We start from the raw sequence: 19,398 nt of genomic DNA, 5'->3' as shown, positions 1-19,398 counted from the left end.
GGCGGGATCCTTGTCCCGCGCTGCCGCGCGCCGCTCGTCCGCGTTCTGATTGGCCGGCGGCGCGGCCGGCGCTCCCCGGCAGGCCGCGCCTGATTGGCCGGAACGCGCAAGCGATGGCTGAGGGCGCCAGCGCGGGGACTGCGGCGCCTGGCGGGAGCGGCGGGCGGGCGGGCGGGCGGGCGGCACGGCCCCGGCCCTGCCCCAGCCGCTGCCGAGGTGAGGCCGCGCCGGCACCGGGCGCCCTCCTGCCGCGCTCGGCCCCGCGCCCGTCCAACCCCCTCCGGCAGGGCGGGCTGCCCATAAGGGCCGGCGCGAAGGCGCCTTCTCTCTGCGCAGATGGAGGCGAACGTCCTGAGTCTGCGGGACCTGGCGGCCGTCCGGCCGAGCCGCCGGGGCCGCGCCGAGGCGGAGGCGGCGCAAAAGGTGAGCGAGGCGCGGGGCGGCCCCACGCGTGTCCCGCGGGGCGCGGCGCACACCTGCCCGGGGCGCTGTCAGCCGGGGCGGGGGCGGCACGGCGGCGCTGCCCCCCGGGAGGGGGCTCCGGGCTCTGCTTCCGCACGGAGTTCGACGCTCGTCGGGGGCTTCGGCCGCGCTGCCGGCCCCGGGATGCCGAGCGCCTGCGGGCGTGCCGAGGCAACGGCGCGGGTCGTGCCGCTCGACGGGAGCGGGACCGCCGTCCTCCTCCGGGGCCGCGGGACGGAGCGCTCCGCGCGGCGCCGTGTCCCTCGGCGCCTCCCGAGCCGGACCTGGGCCGCTGCCCCCTGCCCGGGCCGGCCGGCGCTCCGAGGGCCGTGTAACGCTCCTGCTGCTTCGCAGGTGGCCGCTCCTGCCTGCGTCCCGGCTTAACCAAGGCGGCCCCTGCAGCCCTCCTGTGCTCTGAGCCGTCTCTCCTCGGCTCAAAGTGAACCTGGGCTTTCACCAGCCTGGTTGCTCACCTCAGCGAGCGGTTGTGGCGTTCCAGATGTCGGGGTGTGGGAGGCTGGCAGTGGAATGGATGTGTGCATCTCGCAGCGACGCCGCTGCCGCTCCTTTGCGATACCTGCACACGGACGGACGTCTGAGGTGGGGGAACCGCGGGTTCTCCAGTGGTCCTCTCTGCAGTCCCGCTGGCACCAGCCGTGGTGAGCAGAAATGTGATGGGAAGGGGACTTCCTCTGCTGCAGATGAAGTGTTGATTCGTTGCCAGATGGGTACTTGCAAGAACGTACCGAGCGCCGGCTCTGTGGGAGTGCGTATTCCAAGCAGCGCCGTCGCCTCTCAATACACCCCTATTTGTCGCAGTTACAGCTGGCTGCTGTTAATTGGAAAAGGAGATACTTATCATCTCATTTTGGGGTATTCATAGCTAAATTTATGCACAAATATGCCGTGTCGGTGCTCAGAACGCCGTGCTTTTGGTGGGCCGGATTGATCCCCATACTGAGTGTTGCAGAGCTGCTCCTGGTAAAAGCCAGCAGTAGTTGTGTTTTCTGGCTGGACTGGACTTGATGAAATGGTGTTTGGAGCCACCTGCTTAAATAGCTCTATTTGCTAGCGATAGCTGAATTGTTGCTGATAAACAGCAACACTTGAACAAGCTCTTAGAATCGTTGAATCCTTTGAGTTGGAAGAGACCTTTGAAGGCCATCTAGCCCAACTCCCCTGCAATGAACAGAGAACCTACAGCTACATCACACTGCTCAGAGCCTCATCCAGCCTGGCCTTGAGTGTCTTCTCCAGGAATGGGGCTTCTGCCACCTCCCTGGGCAACCAGTTGCAGTGTTTCACCACCCTTATAGTAAAAAAATAAAATAAAAATCATAGTCAATCTAAATGAGCTTTTAAAACTCAACTCATTTTGAAGAACAGTTAAATGGTAACGTAGATCTGAAGAAGGCAAATTGCTGTGTTTGTGAGCACCAAAAAAGCCACAGCCAAAGCAAACAGCAAGCAGCTGCTACCCTGATTTGTTGTTTAAGAGCAGTTAGCTGTGGTTCCAAGGGCTTTCTTGAGTCCCGATTCCAGCAAGCTATGCAGAAGCTTTTGGTGATAAACCATCTGCATTGCTTTCTCACATTCCATTCAAGGTGTGTGCAGTCAATTTAAGGGACCGAATCTAGAAAACGGTGAGAAATATTAGCAGCAACCAAAAAACTCCCACAGTGCCCCGTTTGCAGGAGGCTAAAAGAATTAAGTGGTAACTGGACTGCCTGAGAGCAGACTGTTCTCTCAGGGCAAAAAGAAGTGCTGTTTCTGGAAGGCCACCTCTGTGCCACCTGATGCATCCTGCAAAGACAGCGGTGTGACCTTCTGTCTTCCTCATTCCTTCAGCATTCGTGACCTGCTTGCATCCACAGGCTGCAGTGAAACGGTGTCTTCTGTAGCTCAGGAGCTGATTTCTCAGTGCCACCGATGCTTTCTGGAATGAATTCCTTTCAGCTAGTTATTGGTGGTGAGGCTTCTCACAGTAAGGGCAGAGGTAAGGAGTCCGGCCCTCCTATGAAACCTGAAGATGAGAGAAGGTTGGGCTGCAGCTGGGTGCTGGAGGGAATTGAGCTTTACTTCATTCAAAGAACGATGAAAATCAGCTTGCAGATTAGCCTTTTCCTTCTGGTAGCTCCCAGCTGTGGTCAAGGAATGCCGTTATTGAGTTCTTTGTTGTTCTGAGCAGCGGATAGCATGGGTGTGAAGCTTGCTCCCCTTGCACGTGAAGTTCATTTCAGTGTGATGTTCCTGACAGCCCAACTCCATTCCCAGCATGGCTTTTCATTGGAGACTTTTCAAGCAGAACCTCATATTTTCTTTCCAAGTGTAGTGTGACCAATGCATCCTTTCAATCCAGTCTGGTGATCTATGTTCATGGGCAATGCTGTCTTGTGTAAGAATGGAACTTAAAAGTGTAGTAGGCCAAGTTTGACTGCTTGACCCCAGCTTCTGTAATTCAGGGTGGTGTCTTGTATACCAGCACATAGAATATTTCACTGCTTCCAGTGAATGCAGAAGAACTGCACTAAATGCAGCAGCGAGTGCCAAGGTATGACTCGCCTAAGATTACCTTCATAAGAACAAATGAAGTTGACTGTCAAACTGTTTTCTTTCCTGTTTTTAATAGGAAAACATACTTGATCGATCCAGGATGGCCCCAAAGACTCCCATTAAGAATGATCCAGTTGACTTATCAAAGCAGAAGGGCTGCACCCCGGACAGAAATCCGATGACACCTGTTAAGCTCATTGACAAACCTCAGGCTGACCCTTGGACCCCCACTGCTAACCTGAAGATGCTCATTAGTGCTGCTAGCCCTGACATGAGGGACAGGGAAAAGAAGAAAGAGCTCTTCAGGCCTATAGAAAACAGTGAGCAGAATGACATACCTGACTCGTTACAGGTAAGACTCTGAACATGGTTACCTTACATTCAGTCACAACTCAGACCTTCTTTTAACTGAGCGTTTGTTTTCTTCCAACTGGTCCTTTGCTCCCCTATAGGAAATTGCAGTATTTCAAAACATTCCCAAGGACAGCTGCCAGTGCAGCACTACTTGACCAGTGTGAATTGGTCAAGTAGTGCTGCACTGAATGACTGAAGGTAGCTGTCTTAGCAGAGACTGACCTGGGACCACGCAGGAGCCTGAAGACGAGTTGATCTGAGAGGACAGTGAAAGAAGTAGAGCTTACGGTGGTGAAACCAGCACATTTAAGTTCTCCTGAGGCTATCTTCCAAACTATATTAGAAAGAAAGCTGCCGGTTCATTTTTAAACATACACCCTGCTTGGCCACTGTATTGCCATTGTCAAAAGCAATTGGACTACAGCATGGGCATGTTTTTCCCTATGCTTTTTCATTCTTCTACCTTTTTTACCACGCCATCAGAGTGATCAGTGAAAATAATTTCCGACCTTTTTACCATTCAGATGATATGGTCAAGTGTCCCGATTTTTACTTGAAAGGACTCAGGCAATGGTGGAATTGATGCCTTGCTTTAGGAAGTCCATCCATGGAGATGGTGATGTCGGGTCTTAATAAGTGTCATTAGTTTTCTTCCTACAGGCACTTTTTTTCTTCTCCCTCTCCCCCAGCCACTGTTTTTCTTCTCCTGCGTTATTTCTTACAGAATATCCTTCCTCTGTGATTTCAGTGAGAGGAGGATAGTTCTGTGTAGTTCTAGTTTTCTCCTGCAGGAACTGAAAGACCAACTGCAGACCAACCTACAAGGTTCCCTTAAACTAACAGCTTAACTAAGTTTAAGGCTTAGAGCCTGGGTAGTGCCTTTTATAGCCTCTTAGTACCATGCTTTCCCTTCTTCCCCACACCAGCCAGCCCAGTTCCTTAAAATTAACCACTGTGAAGAGCACTAATATCTCTTGAAAGTGGCTTTGCAGGAGCTATTTGATGGCTCGTTCATCTTCTGATTTATTAGATCCAGAGGCGTTAAAGGAGATATTCCTCTTCCTCTCTCAAACGGAAGTATTCCTTCCAAGCTCTTATCTGCTAGTTTAGTGTTTCTTATGTTTTATTTGTTTATGCATAGCCATTATTGCATGAACTTGCAGGTAGGAGTTTTTCATTACAGGTCTTCTGTGTTGGATTAAAGAGCATGCAAGCAGAAGTGTGTCACCCAAGTGTTCTGCTCTTGCAAGAAGCTCATGTTAGAAAGTCTGAATGTTGCTGTCATCTGAAATATACCTTGCTTGACTATGGCTTATTTCTGAACACCTGCACTAAAGGCTTAATGTTTATATTCTAACAGTATGATATGGTAGACGACGGCACGGTGGATGAATTTGAAAAGCAAAGGCCCAGCAGAAAACAGAAAAGCTTAGGACTCTTGTGCCAGAAGTTTCTAGCTCGCTATCCAAGTTATCCATTGTCAACAGAAAAAACTACGATTTCTTTGGATGAAGTGGCTTCAATTCTTGGTATGTACACCTGCAAAAATGGGGTAAATGATCACCTGGGGTAACCTTACAGAATACCCTTGAGAAGGCCATCCTTGTTACTGAGGATTCAGAATCTGCCTTTCCTTGCGTCTGGATGCTCCTCTAATCATACTAATGAAGAGCTACAAATCCCTGGTATTCCTAAGGATCTGTTTTGAAATCTGCTTTCTGGCAGTACTCTTACTAAACAGGTCAGTCCTCCAGCTGTCTACCAATGCTATTGCTTTCTTAAATTCTCAATGTGCTGAACATTGGAGCAGTTTTGAGAGCTACAAGCCCTTTGTAGGAAGACTAATAAACAACATTTTATGTCAAAATGGAAGCTTTAGGGAAACAACTGCAAACAAGTAGGTGTAGGAAATCAACTGGGGAATCAATACTTCATGACTTAAGTACGTACCTGGCATACTATCTTTGTTCATTGAAGTTATCTTAGCTTTAAATATTGTCTTGTGAGGACAGGTTACCAGGAGACCTGCAAAAGTAGAGTGAGGAACCGTGTTGCATTGAGGTAGTGAGACTGCATCGAATAGTCTGTTTTCTGGGTCTTATTGTCAGGTTTGGTCTTAGTTAAAAATTAATGAAATTTCTGGGAAAAGTAATAGAACCTGAGAGAGAGGACTCAGGTCACACCAGTAATAAAAGGATCTGGGTCTGTTGGAGAGGTTGTCTCTTAAATAGGAAGGGCTGTACAAAATCTTTAAATAAATTGTCTAAGTTTAGAATGTGGCTGTTTAACAGAAAAGAGGTAGCAAGAACGAAATGCATCTGTTTCAAAAGGAAAGGGAAGAAACAGAAGAATGATATCCTTTGTGAATGGTAGGAAGATCCTTGAGCAGTGTTCTCTGAGGCTCTGGTAAGAAAGTCCATTTAGGTGCCTTTGTAATGGGAAGTGGAAGAAGAGAATTCAGATCAAGTAAACAGTGAAATAAATTAATACAAATTTTAAATGTGGCAAATATTCCTTTGTATGTTTGCCCATGACCCTGGTTTTCTATCTTTGTGTAGCTGTGCAGGAGTAGTGCTTTATCCCATGCTGGGAGTGGTGTTACCTCGCCTTTCTAAAGACAAGAAATTTTGCTGCTGGTGTATGGTGGGCACCAAAATGTGTGTAGCGCTCTGCTTATCTGGAGTATCCGTCACTCCAAGGTGCCCACACACCTGGAAATATTCATGAGTTGTTTGTTTTAATATCCATTTGAAGCTGTAAGTGTTATCCATATTATGCAGATTAGTAAACAGATGCATCAAGGCCTTGTCTTCTGCAGAGAAGTCTTTCAGAACCTTTGCCTTTGGCTAGCACGTGTTCTGCTCAGCTGATGCTAACAGTTATGGGATTTCAGGTGCACGTGCTGCCAGTAGTGGATTGTACACTGTGTCGTACCTAACAGCCACGCTTCAAACAGCACTGGAGGGCAGTACCTGGGATAGCAAGTGGAGCCAGCAGCCCCTTCATATACAGTCCCCAGCTTTGCTCGCATCAGTCAGGCCGAACTCTAATTGTTGTTACTTTGTAGATTTCCCATTGGTGCAGACCTAGCTTTTGCCAAGGGCTTGTTTCCACTGCAGGTGTCAGATTTTATATCTACGCTGTGTCAGGTGTTGGGCTCAGACCTTTCCTGCCCTTCCTGACACACGTGCTTTTAGGCAGGTCCATGCCTGAGCTCCGACGCTCTGAAAAGAAGAGCCAAAGCGCTCTGCAAATCTTAGGACAGTATAGTTAAGCGTGAGTGAAGCTGAACAGCCTGCAACAGGTTCATCTAAACAATGTCATTGTTTCAAGATGAAGCTATGGCTGGGCTTGTGTCTGCTGAACAGACAGAAGGCATCATACCGCAGTCATGCATCGGTTTTGATTTTGCAGATTTGGGTGGGTCTAGAACAAGTGAAAGGTGCTTTGTGAATACTCCGTATAGAGAACAGCCTGTTCTTTGTTCAGCTTCTGCTGAAGAGTGTGTTACAACTAGGCAAGCGTCAATGTCTTTCTTATTTTTCCCCTCTTAAAACAGGAGTCGGGAGGAGACGAATTTATGATATAGTGAATGTGCTGGAGTCGTTGCACTTGGTTAGCCGTGTGGCCAAGAACCAGTACTGTTGGCACGGGCGGCACCACCTAAGTCAGACTCTGAAAACGCTTCAGGAAGCGGGGGAGCTGCAGTATGGAGAGCTAGTGACCTCCCAGTGCAAGGAGCAGGACACAGAGTACAAATCTGGAGAGCAGAAAAACGAAATGGTGCCGGACTCACAAGACAGACCGTTACTTGACTTTGCAGAACCAGATTGCACATCTGGTAAGATAACTGATGCGTGCGATGCGAGATACAGATATAGGTCTCTTTCTCCTGTTTACTGTATGACTCTTTCCCTTGCTTTGCTCCTGAATTAATTGTTAAAGATTATTCTTTGCAAAAAGGTGCTGACTTCACTGTGTAGGTGACGGAATTCATCCTGCTGTCCTTTCCCTAGCTCTGGTGTCAGCACAGATTTCCTTTTTCTCCTCTGGAGTGGCAGGAACCTCTGCGAGATGCTCCAGTCCTTTTATCCCCACCCATACCTGACAGTAAATGCGTTGTTTTGACAGAAGGTGCCATATTCCATTTGTCCATCATTTATACATTCTCCATATAACGTGTAGCGTTTAAGTTCTAAAGTCCATTAAAATCGTAATTGCACAGAACTGTGTAACACAGTGGAGAATCAGCTTTAGAATCTGTCTTTCTAAAGGCTATTTCTGTAAGCTTTAATTCTTATTGCCTCTTGAAGAGAGGCTTCTGTCTGCATTATTCAGTTATTTTCTGCCTTTCAAAAGATTTCTGCTTCCCGACAAGAAAACACTTTACTCCTTTTATGTGTGAGAAACCTACTTATTAGTTTTCTGGCTGTGATGGATGACATATGCTAAGAGGCTTGGGTGTTATTTGTAACACAGCATCTGCAAACAGCAGAAAGGACAAGTCCTTGCGGATTATGAGCCAAAAGTTTGTCATGCTGTTCCTTGTCTCCAAGACCAAGATAGTCACTCTGGACATCGCAGCGAAGATACTGATAGAAGAAAACCAGGATACGGTGGACTACAGCAAGTTTAAAAGTAAGCTGGCTATTGAGAGACAAATCAGGCAGCGAGAAAGGAAAAGGGGTATGTTTGGACTGACACCAGTAGGTAACAGCAAGAACAGGTCAGGAATCCTATTGATTGGAATCAATAGAATCCAAAATAGGGTTTGGATTCTATTGATTAGGAACAGTAGTTTCTCTAAATAGACCTTGGGGTGAGAAGCATCAATTTAATGATCGTTTTAAAGTTTTGGCTTCAGAATGTGGGAAAATTGGGTTTCTAGGTTTAATTCTTCATATTTTATACTTTATTTCCTCTTCCTTTCTGAATGTCATGTTTCAAGACTTACTGAAATGAAACGTGTTGTCGAATTTAATGGCGTTCATGTTTTCTCTGCAGAAGTTTGTTACTTCTCCAGAAGTCTTTCACAGCTGGATAGCATAGTTTTCTTCCCAGTTAGTGGGGTTTGGTGCTTAGATCTCTTGGACAACTTGACAAAAACAGCATTAGCAAATCACTTTGCACTTTTAAAATGAAGTATCGCTACTTCAGTCTTAAAATGCTATTCCAAATGCCAGGAGAAGTGAAAGAATTTTAGCTGAGCAGTGGATGTGTGCACTGTATCCAGCTCAGAAACGTTATTTATTGGAGTCACAGAGATTTTTTCTAGAAGCATTTCGTTTTTGAGATTGTAAATATGTGATCAACTGTGCACATTCACAAGCTTCTTTCTTCTACGTGTTAATTTTTCCCTTTATGGAGGTTGCTGCCTCTCCTGGTCATCCAATGATGTAATCGCTTCCTAACTCATTTCCATCAAAATGAGGTAGGCTGGATGCTCAGCTAAAATAAAATGAGTGATGAAAAGCAGGTGGAAGTGGGAGCTGGCATGGCAGCCTTTAGAGGGGTTGCTAGAGTCCATCCTAGTTTGATTTTACTTGTCTCACCTGTGAAATCTGTGATGATGATACTCTGGAATGAAGTTACTGCATAAACATGTACTGTATGCATTGTAGATTTGACTGTCTTGACTACTTTTGTTCTTTCCTCTTAGCAAAGGTACGAAGGCTGTATGATATCGCCAATGTTCTTACCAGCCTGTGCTTGATAAAGAAGGTTCATGTCACAGAGGAACGAGGCCGCAAGCCGGCTTTCAAGTGGATTGGGCCTGTGGACTTCCCTGGAAAGACTGGTAAATGGTGGAGCTCACTCCACTTTTCTTTTGACGTTCATTTCCAGATTACAAAAGGTTGTTTTCTGCAAGTGAAGAATGACTTGACTTTCATTAACTGTGGTGTGGTTATCAACCACTTACCAGCTCAAAATTTGCCCTCACCAAGCTTACCTAATGATCATTAACTAGATGAATTGTAGAGCAGTAGAAGATTATGCCTACATCTCCAAAGGTGGTTCCATGGGTCTTAGGGATTACAGCACCTCAGTATTTCTGTCATAACGTGACAATGAGTTGTTTTGTTCATGGTAAGGGAGCTTACCTTGTATATCCTCAGGAAGAGGTCTGTAAAGGAGAGGATTGACCCGAGCTCTTGTAAGCTGCTCATTCTTGTCTAAAAACAAGTGTGAAGGAAAGCCTGTGTTACTGTATTTTCTATGAGTTGAGTCGGTGCTATGACCAAGTAGAAGCAAAGCATACGTGGTTATAAATGTTAATGATGTCTTAGTCCCCTTTCTCTTGCTGGCCATACACACTGGAGTATAGCTGCTTCCTGCAGCTACCATGGAACTGAAAAGAGGGAAGCCATTGTCTTGTTTACCCATGCTTACTTAACTATGATATGCTACTGTTGTGGGACTTGGGATGGTTTAGAGGTTATCTCTTCTCCTATGGCCAATTTTAGTAATGTGGCAGAAGTCTAAATAATGAGCAGTGTTCTTTGAATGACTTGTACAAAACTATTCCTTCAGATGAGCCAAGAGGGCACTGCCCAACATCTGGTCCTCCAGCAGAGGCACAAAGAGGAGCCTGTGCCCCATATCAGATCTGTGCTACTGGAAAGCAGAGGTTCACACGTCATGCTTCATTTAACGGTGCACAGCCCTGTGAAGGTACCAAAAGGAAGGTCAGCTCTGAGCCCAACAGCCCAAATCGAGAGAGACAAGGTAACTACTAAGGAAACGTGTTTGTTTGTGTGCTACTTAATCTGCCCAAATGTAAGCCCACTCATTAAGGCAGCTGACCAAGTGAAACAGCCTAATAAAATATATGTGAATTACCTTAGGTAGGTGCCAGTATTTCCACTTGTATTTTGTATCTTCCAGGCATGTGCCTAAAGTTAAATGAGCTGAGTTTGGGCAACACTGCCTTGATTCAGCAGCTTGTTTTCTGGTAAATGTTTAAGTTCTTCGCCAACTGCAACTATAGCATGGTTTCTTCTGTTGAAGTGTGGTATGGATAAAGAAGGATTATTTAGACTCAAATGATTGCTTTAATTTATGGTTCTTAATATAGTGGAATTGTCCCTGTTATAGGAAATGATGATGTCATGTACCTCCTGAGTGGGACTGAGAGTTCTGAGTATCTTGCAGGTTCTGGCTTAAGGTGATCAGTAGACATTATAAAAGTGTACCAGGGAAGAAACACCATAACCAGTATTTTATATGGCCAGAATCAAAATACACTGAGTAAACCTGCCTCTTACTAACTGAATATTCCTTTGTTTTTTCAGCTTGCATTGTGAATTCAGATGAATATTGCTCAAAAATGATAAATCTAGCAACTGTCTGCAGGCAGAAGATAGAGGAAGATACTAGGTAAGATGGTGTTAAAAACTTCGGTCTTGTTTCAGCTTGGTGCTTGCCATGTGAAGTTAAAGGCTGGATTCAATTCATTGAATCATGATAAAAAGGACCCACAGTATCCTTGTAACTATTTTAATTCTCATAGGTCTCAGTATTGCTTGTATGTTTGGTGGTTTTTCAGGAGAATCATTTTAACATGCAGGAAGCTTTCACAGCTCAAACTCCTTTGTTTATTTGTTCTCCTTACCATGCTGTCAAATCACAATCTCACTTTACTGCTGTGTTAATTAAAAGCTTTCTTCTGTTTAACTACTTGAGCTTATTCACAGCCAACGTATATGTATGTTTATCTATCTGTAGATAGTATACAACGTATATGTACGTATATCGATGTTTATTCCACTGGTGTCCTTTTCTTCAGTAGTAGTTCTTTATCTCAGGTGTGCTTATACAGGGCTTTACTGCCTCATTTTTCATGTTACTTAGGCTGAGCAAATCACAGTTCCATGGAAAACCTCTCTTGTCATATTAGTGGGTCTTCTCTATATCTATCCCAATTTGAATGTGTGTCTGGATGCCAGGTGTAGCTCCCTAGTGGCCTTTTCTACTCCAGTCAAGTGCAGCTGAAAGCATTATTGTTCTGCCAAGCAATTGATGAGTCTGCTTCCGTATAATTTGGTATAATAAAAAGTGACCCTCGTGGCAAACTGTGTAAAATAAGTGGAGTTTTTTTTGTGAATTTTCCATGTTTATGCCCAAGAACGGTACGTAGTAGCTTGAAAGGATAAAACATGGGTTTACTTTTGTACTAAATGGTTTTTGTTTTTTTTTTCTTTAGGAGCAAAGCTTGTGCCACAGAAGCAATACTCAATGCAGTAAGGAACCCAAGTGTAACCTCACCTCTCTCCCTTCTTCCAGTTCCTGGGGACTCTGATTTTTGTGCTAACCCTTTATCTCAGGCAGTTTTCCCTGTGGTGCAGGCCGATATGCCAAGCCTTTTGCTGCCAAAAGGGGTCAGCAGCCAAGCTCTGCATCCTTCCAGTGCAGCGGCCTCCAAGACAGAGAATGGAAAGCCTCCCTTACTCCCCAGCCAACCCTTCCTGTGTTTCCCCTCATCATCCTTTTTTATGCTGTGTGGCGGTCTTCAGGAGAATCTCTCAAGGGAGAGTGGGAGCACAGAGAAGGCCGTGCCCCCAGAAGCTCAGGGTGCTGTACCTCCAGCTAATTGCCAGAAACGCAGCTCCCACAGGTGCACATCGCCCTCTGCTCCTACTGATGATGAAGAACCAGCTGCTAAAAAGCAGACCGTCGAACAGAGTGATGTCCCTATCTCACTTGTAGTACCCAAGGTAAAGAAATGAATTTCTTTATCACCTGGGCTTCCTATTGGTGGGGAAAACTTTTTCCCGGTATAGTGTTTTTAGAAATGAAAAATCACTCTTGTCATGGATGTTAATACAATTATGTGAGTGCTGTGTCAGGAAGTATAGGCATTAACTAGGAGATGCTTCTGCAGTATTAGTAGAAAATGGACTGTGATTGCTTTGCGTTGCGGAGTGATGATCAGCTGTCCTTTGGAATCATTGTCTTTAACAGAACGAGCTGCTGGGTGGGAGGGGGGGGGGAAGAAATCAATGTGACTATTACTTTTCATCCTCCACTCTTCGCATAGGCTTTCCCAGACAGCAGCAGTATTGCTTACTCCACTGAGCCACAGAAAATGTGATTTGTGCTTTCTCCCTAATCACCAGCCTCAGTATACATTCATACACTCAGTATTGCCCACAACTGGTTGGTGAGAGAGCAGATAATGGTGAAAGCGAAGTGCATCTATTTCTCAGCTCTCTTCGCTACTGAAAATAGAGGTCAGGCCCCATACCAATGTTTGAATATAAATTTGAAACGAGTACATGTTTTATTCTGTAGCTGAGGAAGGTGTATGAGACATCATACCGTACTTCAATTTGGACTCCTCATTACCTCTCTTGTTTTTGCTTAGAAGCCTGTTGAGTCGCCTAAGGCAGGCACTGCCCCAGGAAGTGGCTGTGCATCTGCTGTACATCTAGAAGCTTTTCATCTTGACCTCTCAAGTCCTGCTGCTCCGGAGACTGCAGACAAAAAGTCTACTAAGCCTTTGGATTCTCAGGAGCAAGAAAAATGGTCCCAGAATAAAGACCTCGATGAGCCTTCTCCAGGAAAAGATCACATCTCTAAGGGAAACGCCAATCAGCCCTTTGTACCGCAGTACCTTTATGTCCAGCCTGCTGCTGGTAAGGGCAGACGTGAGATCTACAGGCACTCAAACCTTTCCATCTGTTCACTGAGGCGTTCAAACAGGGAGACCTACAGATAGGTCAGGAAGTCTATAGTTGGCACAAGAAGGGTCAGCAGCTCTCTGTAGTAGTTTAATGACTCTGAATTCCATATGAATTGTTGCTTCTCGGAAAACTGAGGCTTTTTATTTCTTTAGGTACTCAAATGTTACTAGAGATAAATAGTGTGGATTTTCCATGCTTGCATTACGTGCAGCAAAATAAGACACCTGTCTGGTATTCAAAACTGAGGGTAACTGGAAGTCTAGATTTGTCAGTAAGGTGGCCAGAATAGTGCAGCAGCATTCCCCTAAGGGTGAACTTACTCATCTGCAAGCTTTGCACTTTCTTGTCTTATGCCTCAATGGGATCATGCCACAGAAACTGAGTTGCTGGGAGTGTCCGTGGACACAGCAGGAATAGGGAGGAAGCAGCTGCAAATATAACAGGATTCCATGTCCTGTTTGTGTCTGTGCTTACATGGTGCCAAAGACTGATTTTTGGGAGCAGCACACGAGGCAGATTTTCATGACTACAGCTTTAGTATTTGACTCCCCCTTGCATAGAATGGGGCCTGTGGGCTTTCACTTGTGTAGAGCAACTTATAGGATAGAGATGCTCGGTTGAAAAGTGTTGATCTTGGAATTTTGGAAGGTCAAATAAAGTGGGAACCAGCTTCTTTTTCAAAATAATATTTCAGCAGTTCTGAGGAAAATGAGCTTCTTTGGGGTACATCTAGATGTTTTCCTTTTGTATTTTTTCTTGCTAAAACACAGCGTATGTACGTTGATATAGCAGAGAATGGGGTTCTTGTTAGCATAAGGCGTTTGTTTAGCCAAGCTGTTGCTCAAAACTCAAGTTAGAAGCAGAAAATAGCAAGGTGTGGTTGGTGCTTAGTATGAATGAAGTGAACAGATGTAGAGAGAATGAACAGGCAGCAGGGGGGGACATGGGGGTATGTAGTTAAAAAGAGCCTGGCTTAACAGCCACAATCTTGTTTCTTCCTGGGCAGCCTATTTTTTCCTTCTTTCTTGCCATACCTCCCTGCTGTTCTATATGAAGTTGTGTTAGCTTAATTCCAATTTGTCAATTGTATTAATGCCTTGCTGCTTCTCTCTTTTGTTTAGGATTAAGCAGTTTTAATTTCCTGTTCTCTGCGAACCAAGCTCCCAGTGCCATCGGGCTGGCTGCAAGCCAGTTACCTTCTCTGAGCGTCCCCTGTGTCATGGTGCCATCAGCAGCCTTGGCTTCCTTTCCTCTCATCTGTTCGCCCGCAATTCCCAGCCCTCTTTCTCCAGTGCCCGATGGCTCCTCAGCTGCTGCCTCCATGAATATCAGCATGCCTGGCCTGGCATCGACAACGCCTGTTTTCATAGGCACCACGGCAGTGGTTACTCCAAATGCCTCACCCTCACCATCAGTGGATCCCCAGCAAACCGCTCACCCTGCTGCGCATCCGAGACCTGTGCTCGCAAGGTCCTGCAGTGCTGTTAAACTGGATTCCCCTGTGTGTGTGGGGCATCCGGTGACCCTTCTGAAACTGCAGCAGGTAAGCACCGGAGGTGACTGAATGACAGTGAAAATGTGATTCCAACTCAATGGGACTGAAGGCAGCTTGTGCTGCAGGCTGGTGCCTGTGTGCCAGAGCAGCAAGTTGGCAGGCTGGGAGGTGGTGTCATCCACATGTCGTGGTGGGAGGGCTTGGGATAGTGTTTGTTTAACACGTAGCCCAGCGTAGGGTATGTTGTGCTGAGTGGTAAAGACAATTGGTGAGTTTCCAATTCTTAAAAGAATTTTGAAGTCTTAGAAGTCTGACATGAACAGAGGAAGAAAAATGAGTTTGTGGTTGTTGTCCCAGAGATCTGAGTGCTTTGGGTTGGCACGTTTTGTTTTGTTTTTTCCTTGTTTGATCCAAGCATTCTAAGTGTATCATGCAGGAGCTATAGAAGCTTCCACTGGGAAGGTGGGAGGATTGTTTGTCATCATTAAAGAGTCAAATGGCCAGAACAGGTGGTAATGTCCTGGGTTACCTCCTCAGGCCCATTCTAATCTCTGCTCACTAAAAAAAGGAAGCTTAGAGGCAGCATTTGACAGAACTGAGTGAAACCACTCGATCTTTCTTGAAGGTCGACAAAGATTTTTGAGAATTTACCACAGTAGTGAATTTTTTTGAAGATACAAATGAGAAATTCACAAATGAAGGACTCGTTAATCAGAAGTACAACTAATGAGATAAAATAGTCACGTCACACTGTTAGCTGTGCACAACTATTAGCAGTGATATTTTGGCACTGCTCTAGCTTACATTTTTTTGTCTGTGATGTGTTTTCCTACCGTCTAAGAAAGAGACAAATAGAACTTTTGGAAGCTTTATGAATGTTATTTTATGTTTGTTTTGTTCAAGCTTTACAAAAAGGCTGTATTAGAGTCGACCTGTTTACAGATACCAGCACTAGAGTGGCACTTAAAGCAGAAGAGGCCTGGGTTTCGTAGACTAATTTTAGATCTGTTTTGTTGCTTGCAAATAACAGAAGTGACGGAAACGTTAAGGAGAGGAAAGAGCCATTTGAGCTGGAGGACAAGACTGGCATAAGAATGAATGAGTACGATCTAGTTGTGAATATACTTAAGTTGGAAATGAGATAAAGGTTTTCAGTTTCCCAGCGGTGACATACTGGCAGATAGCCCAGAGCTTTTCATGTGGAGCTCCTGAATGTATTGTGTGCCATGGTTCCCTGTAGTAGCACAGGATGCGGGGCTTCTTGCAAACTGAAGAGAGCTTATAGGCATGCTTGCATGTAGACTTTGATAAAGCACAACTGAATTACCTTGGTTCTGTTTCACAAACAGCCTTCATCGACTCCTGTCACTCCCAAGAGCGTTCGTCCTGCACGTCACGAGGCATTCTTCAAAACTCCTGGAAGTCTTGGAGATCCTGGTACATGGAAAAAAGGCGAAGGCAACCAGACCAGAAGCGCCAGCTCTGTGCAGAGAAGACTAGAAATCTCTAGTACCAGCACTGACTAACTGCACGCATTGCAAAGGTTGGGCAGATTGTCCTAGGACACAATATTTGTTACAAGAGAACAAGCTCTTAATCTGACAAGAGGAGCACGTTGATGTGTCACCCCCTTTTGGCATGTTTCCCCACTATCCATTCACCCACCATTTCTGTTAACCTTCTCCACAAATCAAACCTGGTAGTGAAAACCTTTTACTTAACTGTTCCTTCAGTACTGATCTGAATTCAGATGCTGTAGTTCACGTAACCTTGTGGGCATCAAATTTTATTTGTGGTTTTAATCTGGAAAACTCTTTATCATTGTGAGGAGATGCAGAGAGATTTCCTTGGAGACCCCGTGGGTTCTTTGCTCGTGGTTTTAAGTGAGACATCTAGCACTTATCTGGGGTAAGCAGTTTTTTAACATGTCTGCTTACCCTGAGTAAATCTGTGGTGAAATTGATGAGCTAAAACAATCTGCCAAACCCTGCCTCCGCAGTACAGCCTCTTGCTATTTATTTGGTACATTAGAGTGGGAGCTTCAGAGCAGCAGATTTTCTCAGGGTAGGATTACTTGAATGTCAGTCAATTGTTGTACAATTTGCCCAGCACTTGTGGTTAGGAAAACTAATAACAACACCGTATGACTGAATGTATACATTTGAAAAATATTAAGACCAAAATAACTGTGAATGTTAACGTTTTTATAGTTGTGTCAATGAACTGCATTATTCCTTGGGTTTCTTTCTCCTAATCTGAGCAAAAGGTACAAAGGTAGATGTGAAGAATACAAAACCTGATCCTTTAAAAAAAAAAAAAAGAAGTTTGACAAAGTCATTTGAGAGTGTCAAGCCACTGGGAGAGCTGTGCTAAGATTTAGTTTCCCATGCAATATATGGTCTGGACTTTATGAGTAAGGGACGCTGGTAAGTCAGTAACCACACTATGAGATTCAGTTTAACCTGAGTCTCCTTAAGTGCCTTCTTAGAGGTTTAATTCAATCTGTACCCCTGAAGTAGCTTATTTTAAGTGCCTATCTGTTCATCTGTGGGAATTTTGTAACTAGTTAATAGTGTTTGAATGTATTTGGAAGATGAGGGAGATTTTATCTTTTGGCACATATCTGTCTAAACCACAAAAGAAGCTAAAAAAGAATGGGAGTCAAATTTTGGAAGTAGGAAAAAATTATTTGTGTTCCTTATGAGAAGATAAGGAGGAAGAAAAAGGCATGTTAACACTTAACATTCAGGGTCCTCAAATAATGAGTGGTGCTATTAATAATATAGGACATAATTTTAAGGGTTAAGGCTGTTATGGTTGGGTATGTTCTTCACTGGTATAGCAATCTGCACGAAACTTGTGCAGTTTCCTTTTAAAAAGACAGAAAGCGTTGCTGTTGACATCACGTTACTCTGGATTTTGAGCAAACATAATAGGGCCAACATCACCAGCTGTTCCCTCATGGTAGTAACTTTGCTTTGCTTGGTACTGGTGTTCAAGGGTAGATAGGTTGATGCGCTACTTGGTCAAGGGAGGCTAGGATTTTATGTGGGAGTTGGGAATTAGATGACGATTTTTATTTTTATAATGAAATGTATTATGAAAAATGAATTTAAGAAAAAACTTGTGAAAACTGGGAATTGAGTTAATGTGGCCTTATCTTAGTAGAAACGAATAACAGCCTTATGAGGAGAGCTGGTTAGCCCTCACTGAAGGGAAGTCTCTACAGTGGAATCATCATAGGAAATTTCAGGGATGATAAGAAGAAATCTTCAGCCTGCTAAATTTTAAGTTGTTTCTTCGTGTTTTTTTTTTTAATCACACTACAATTGTGAAAGTTTACAATTTTTGCTTCTGAATTATTTCTTCTTATACACCCACTTCTGTTTATTTCATTTTGAAAAGTTCTGAAATGGGCACTGTGCTGCCACTGTGCTTGTGCTAACCTACAGCTGTTACTGTTTGGCTGGAAGGAGGCTGCAGTGGTTCTGGCAGACATCATGGATGTCTGTTTCCAAACCTTGTCTTCTCCTCTCGAGTATGGTGCAGCCTTTGAATGAAATAGCAGCTGGCAGCAGAGGGGAGTGCCGGGGTCGAGTATTGACTCTAGCTGAAGCATGATCATGATACTTGCCTTGTGTTGTAGCCTGTGTCTACATAGCATACTTGAAAATGCAGGGATTGAAAATGTATCTCCCATTTCCAATTTCTGCTTCCGCTTCTGAGTTTCTGTAAATACAGCAGGCCCAGAAATGAGGATCAGCTCAAATTTGGGGCTGGGAGCAGAAGGGGGGGGGGGTTATGTGCTGTTCTGGTTTTGTCAGTGCAAAATGATCACTGAAGTAGGTGGAGGGATGGATAGAGCAGCAGCACTGGGGCATTTGGGTGACAATGGGGACAGTGCTGCTTGCAGCTGACTGGCAAGGCAGAGGGGTGGGCTGTCATGAGGGAATGAGTTTGTTTTCTGTCTTTGCCTTCACTGAAAGCAAAGTAGTGAATTAAACTAGTAACAATTCACCAGCAAAAAGTAGCTTTGGAAAAGCAGAATTTGTACTCACACTGAGGAAAAGTGCATACCTACGATGTTTTGCAGGGTTTGTAAAACCTTTCTGTTCCAAAACAGTTGTTAGGGAGGGTGAGTGTGTAACTTATACTTGAATCTACCTGCCACGTTTACATTTCTGATGATCTTTTGTAAATTGGTGCTATTTCTGTATTTAAAAAGCGGTATTTTTAATGTAAAGCTGCTTCCAGTTTGTATCTTTGCACTGCTAGTTTAATATAGATATTAATTTTATTGCTGCTTATAACTGTCCTGCTTTTCCTGCTCTGTAGCAATCTGTAGCTGTTTGCTTATAGCTTTACTCCAATCACAACATTGGAATGATTATTTTTTTAATCCTGTCTCTTAGCAAAATATTAAACTTTTGCAGAATAAAAGTGGAACTAAAAACAAGTCTGAGGCTGTGATGTCAGTATGGAGAGCATTCTTTAAATAACCATCCACCATGCATCCAGATTAGCACTATTGAATCTGAACACCAAATATAGAATCATAGAATCATAGAATCGCTAAGGTTGGAAAAGACCCACAGGATCATCCAGTCCAACCATTCGCCCTTCACCAATGGTTCTCGCTAAACCATGTCCCTCAACACAACATCCAAACATTCCTTGAACACCTCCAGGCTCGGTGACTCCACCACCTCTCTGGGCAGCCCATTCCAGTGCCTGACCACCCTTTCAGAGAAGTAGTATTTCCTAACGTCCAGCCTGAATCTTCCCTGGCACAGCTTGAAGCCATTCCCTCTAGTCCTAATACTGTAACAGGATGACAGTGTACTTCAACTG

At 44.7% G+C, this 19,398-nt stretch overlaps 1 protein-coding gene across 2 annotated transcripts; it reads left to right on the top strand.

Annotated features, from left to right (window-relative positions):
- The first annotated feature begins 106 nt into the window (after positions 1-106).
- On the top strand, positions 107-19,003 carry E2F7 (E2F transcription factor 7). Of its 2 annotated transcripts, none has more exons than XM_015283231.4 (12): positions 107-423; positions 3,092-3,367; positions 4,730-4,898; positions 6,929-7,210; positions 7,849-8,007; positions 9,029-9,166; positions 9,901-10,095; positions 10,662-10,746; positions 11,573-12,083; positions 12,737-13,004; positions 14,174-14,595; positions 15,897-19,003. In XM_015283231.4, exons 1-12 carry the CDS (start codon positions 337-339, stop codon positions 16,071-16,073), a joined length of 2,769 nt encoding a protein of 922 aa, XP_015138717.2. In that variant the 5' UTR covers positions 107-336; the 3' UTR covers positions 16,074-19,003. The 2 variants fall into 2 exon arrangements, with proteins under 2 accessions (XP_015138717.2, XP_416110.6); XM_416110.8 differs by having other exon boundaries at positions 12,734-13,004.
- Positions 19,004-19,398: the final 395 nt, after the last annotated feature.

This window comes from Gallus gallus, chromosome 1, assembly GCF_016699485.2.
Source record: "Gallus gallus isolate bGalGal1 chromosome 1, bGalGal1.mat.broiler.GRCg7b, whole genome shotgun sequence".
In the NCBI taxonomy this organism is placed as follows: domain Eukaryota; kingdom Metazoa; phylum Chordata; class Aves; order Galliformes; family Phasianidae; genus Gallus; species Gallus gallus.
Note: the sequence above shows the minus strand (reverse complement) of the source record. Positions and strands in the feature narration are given on the sequence as shown.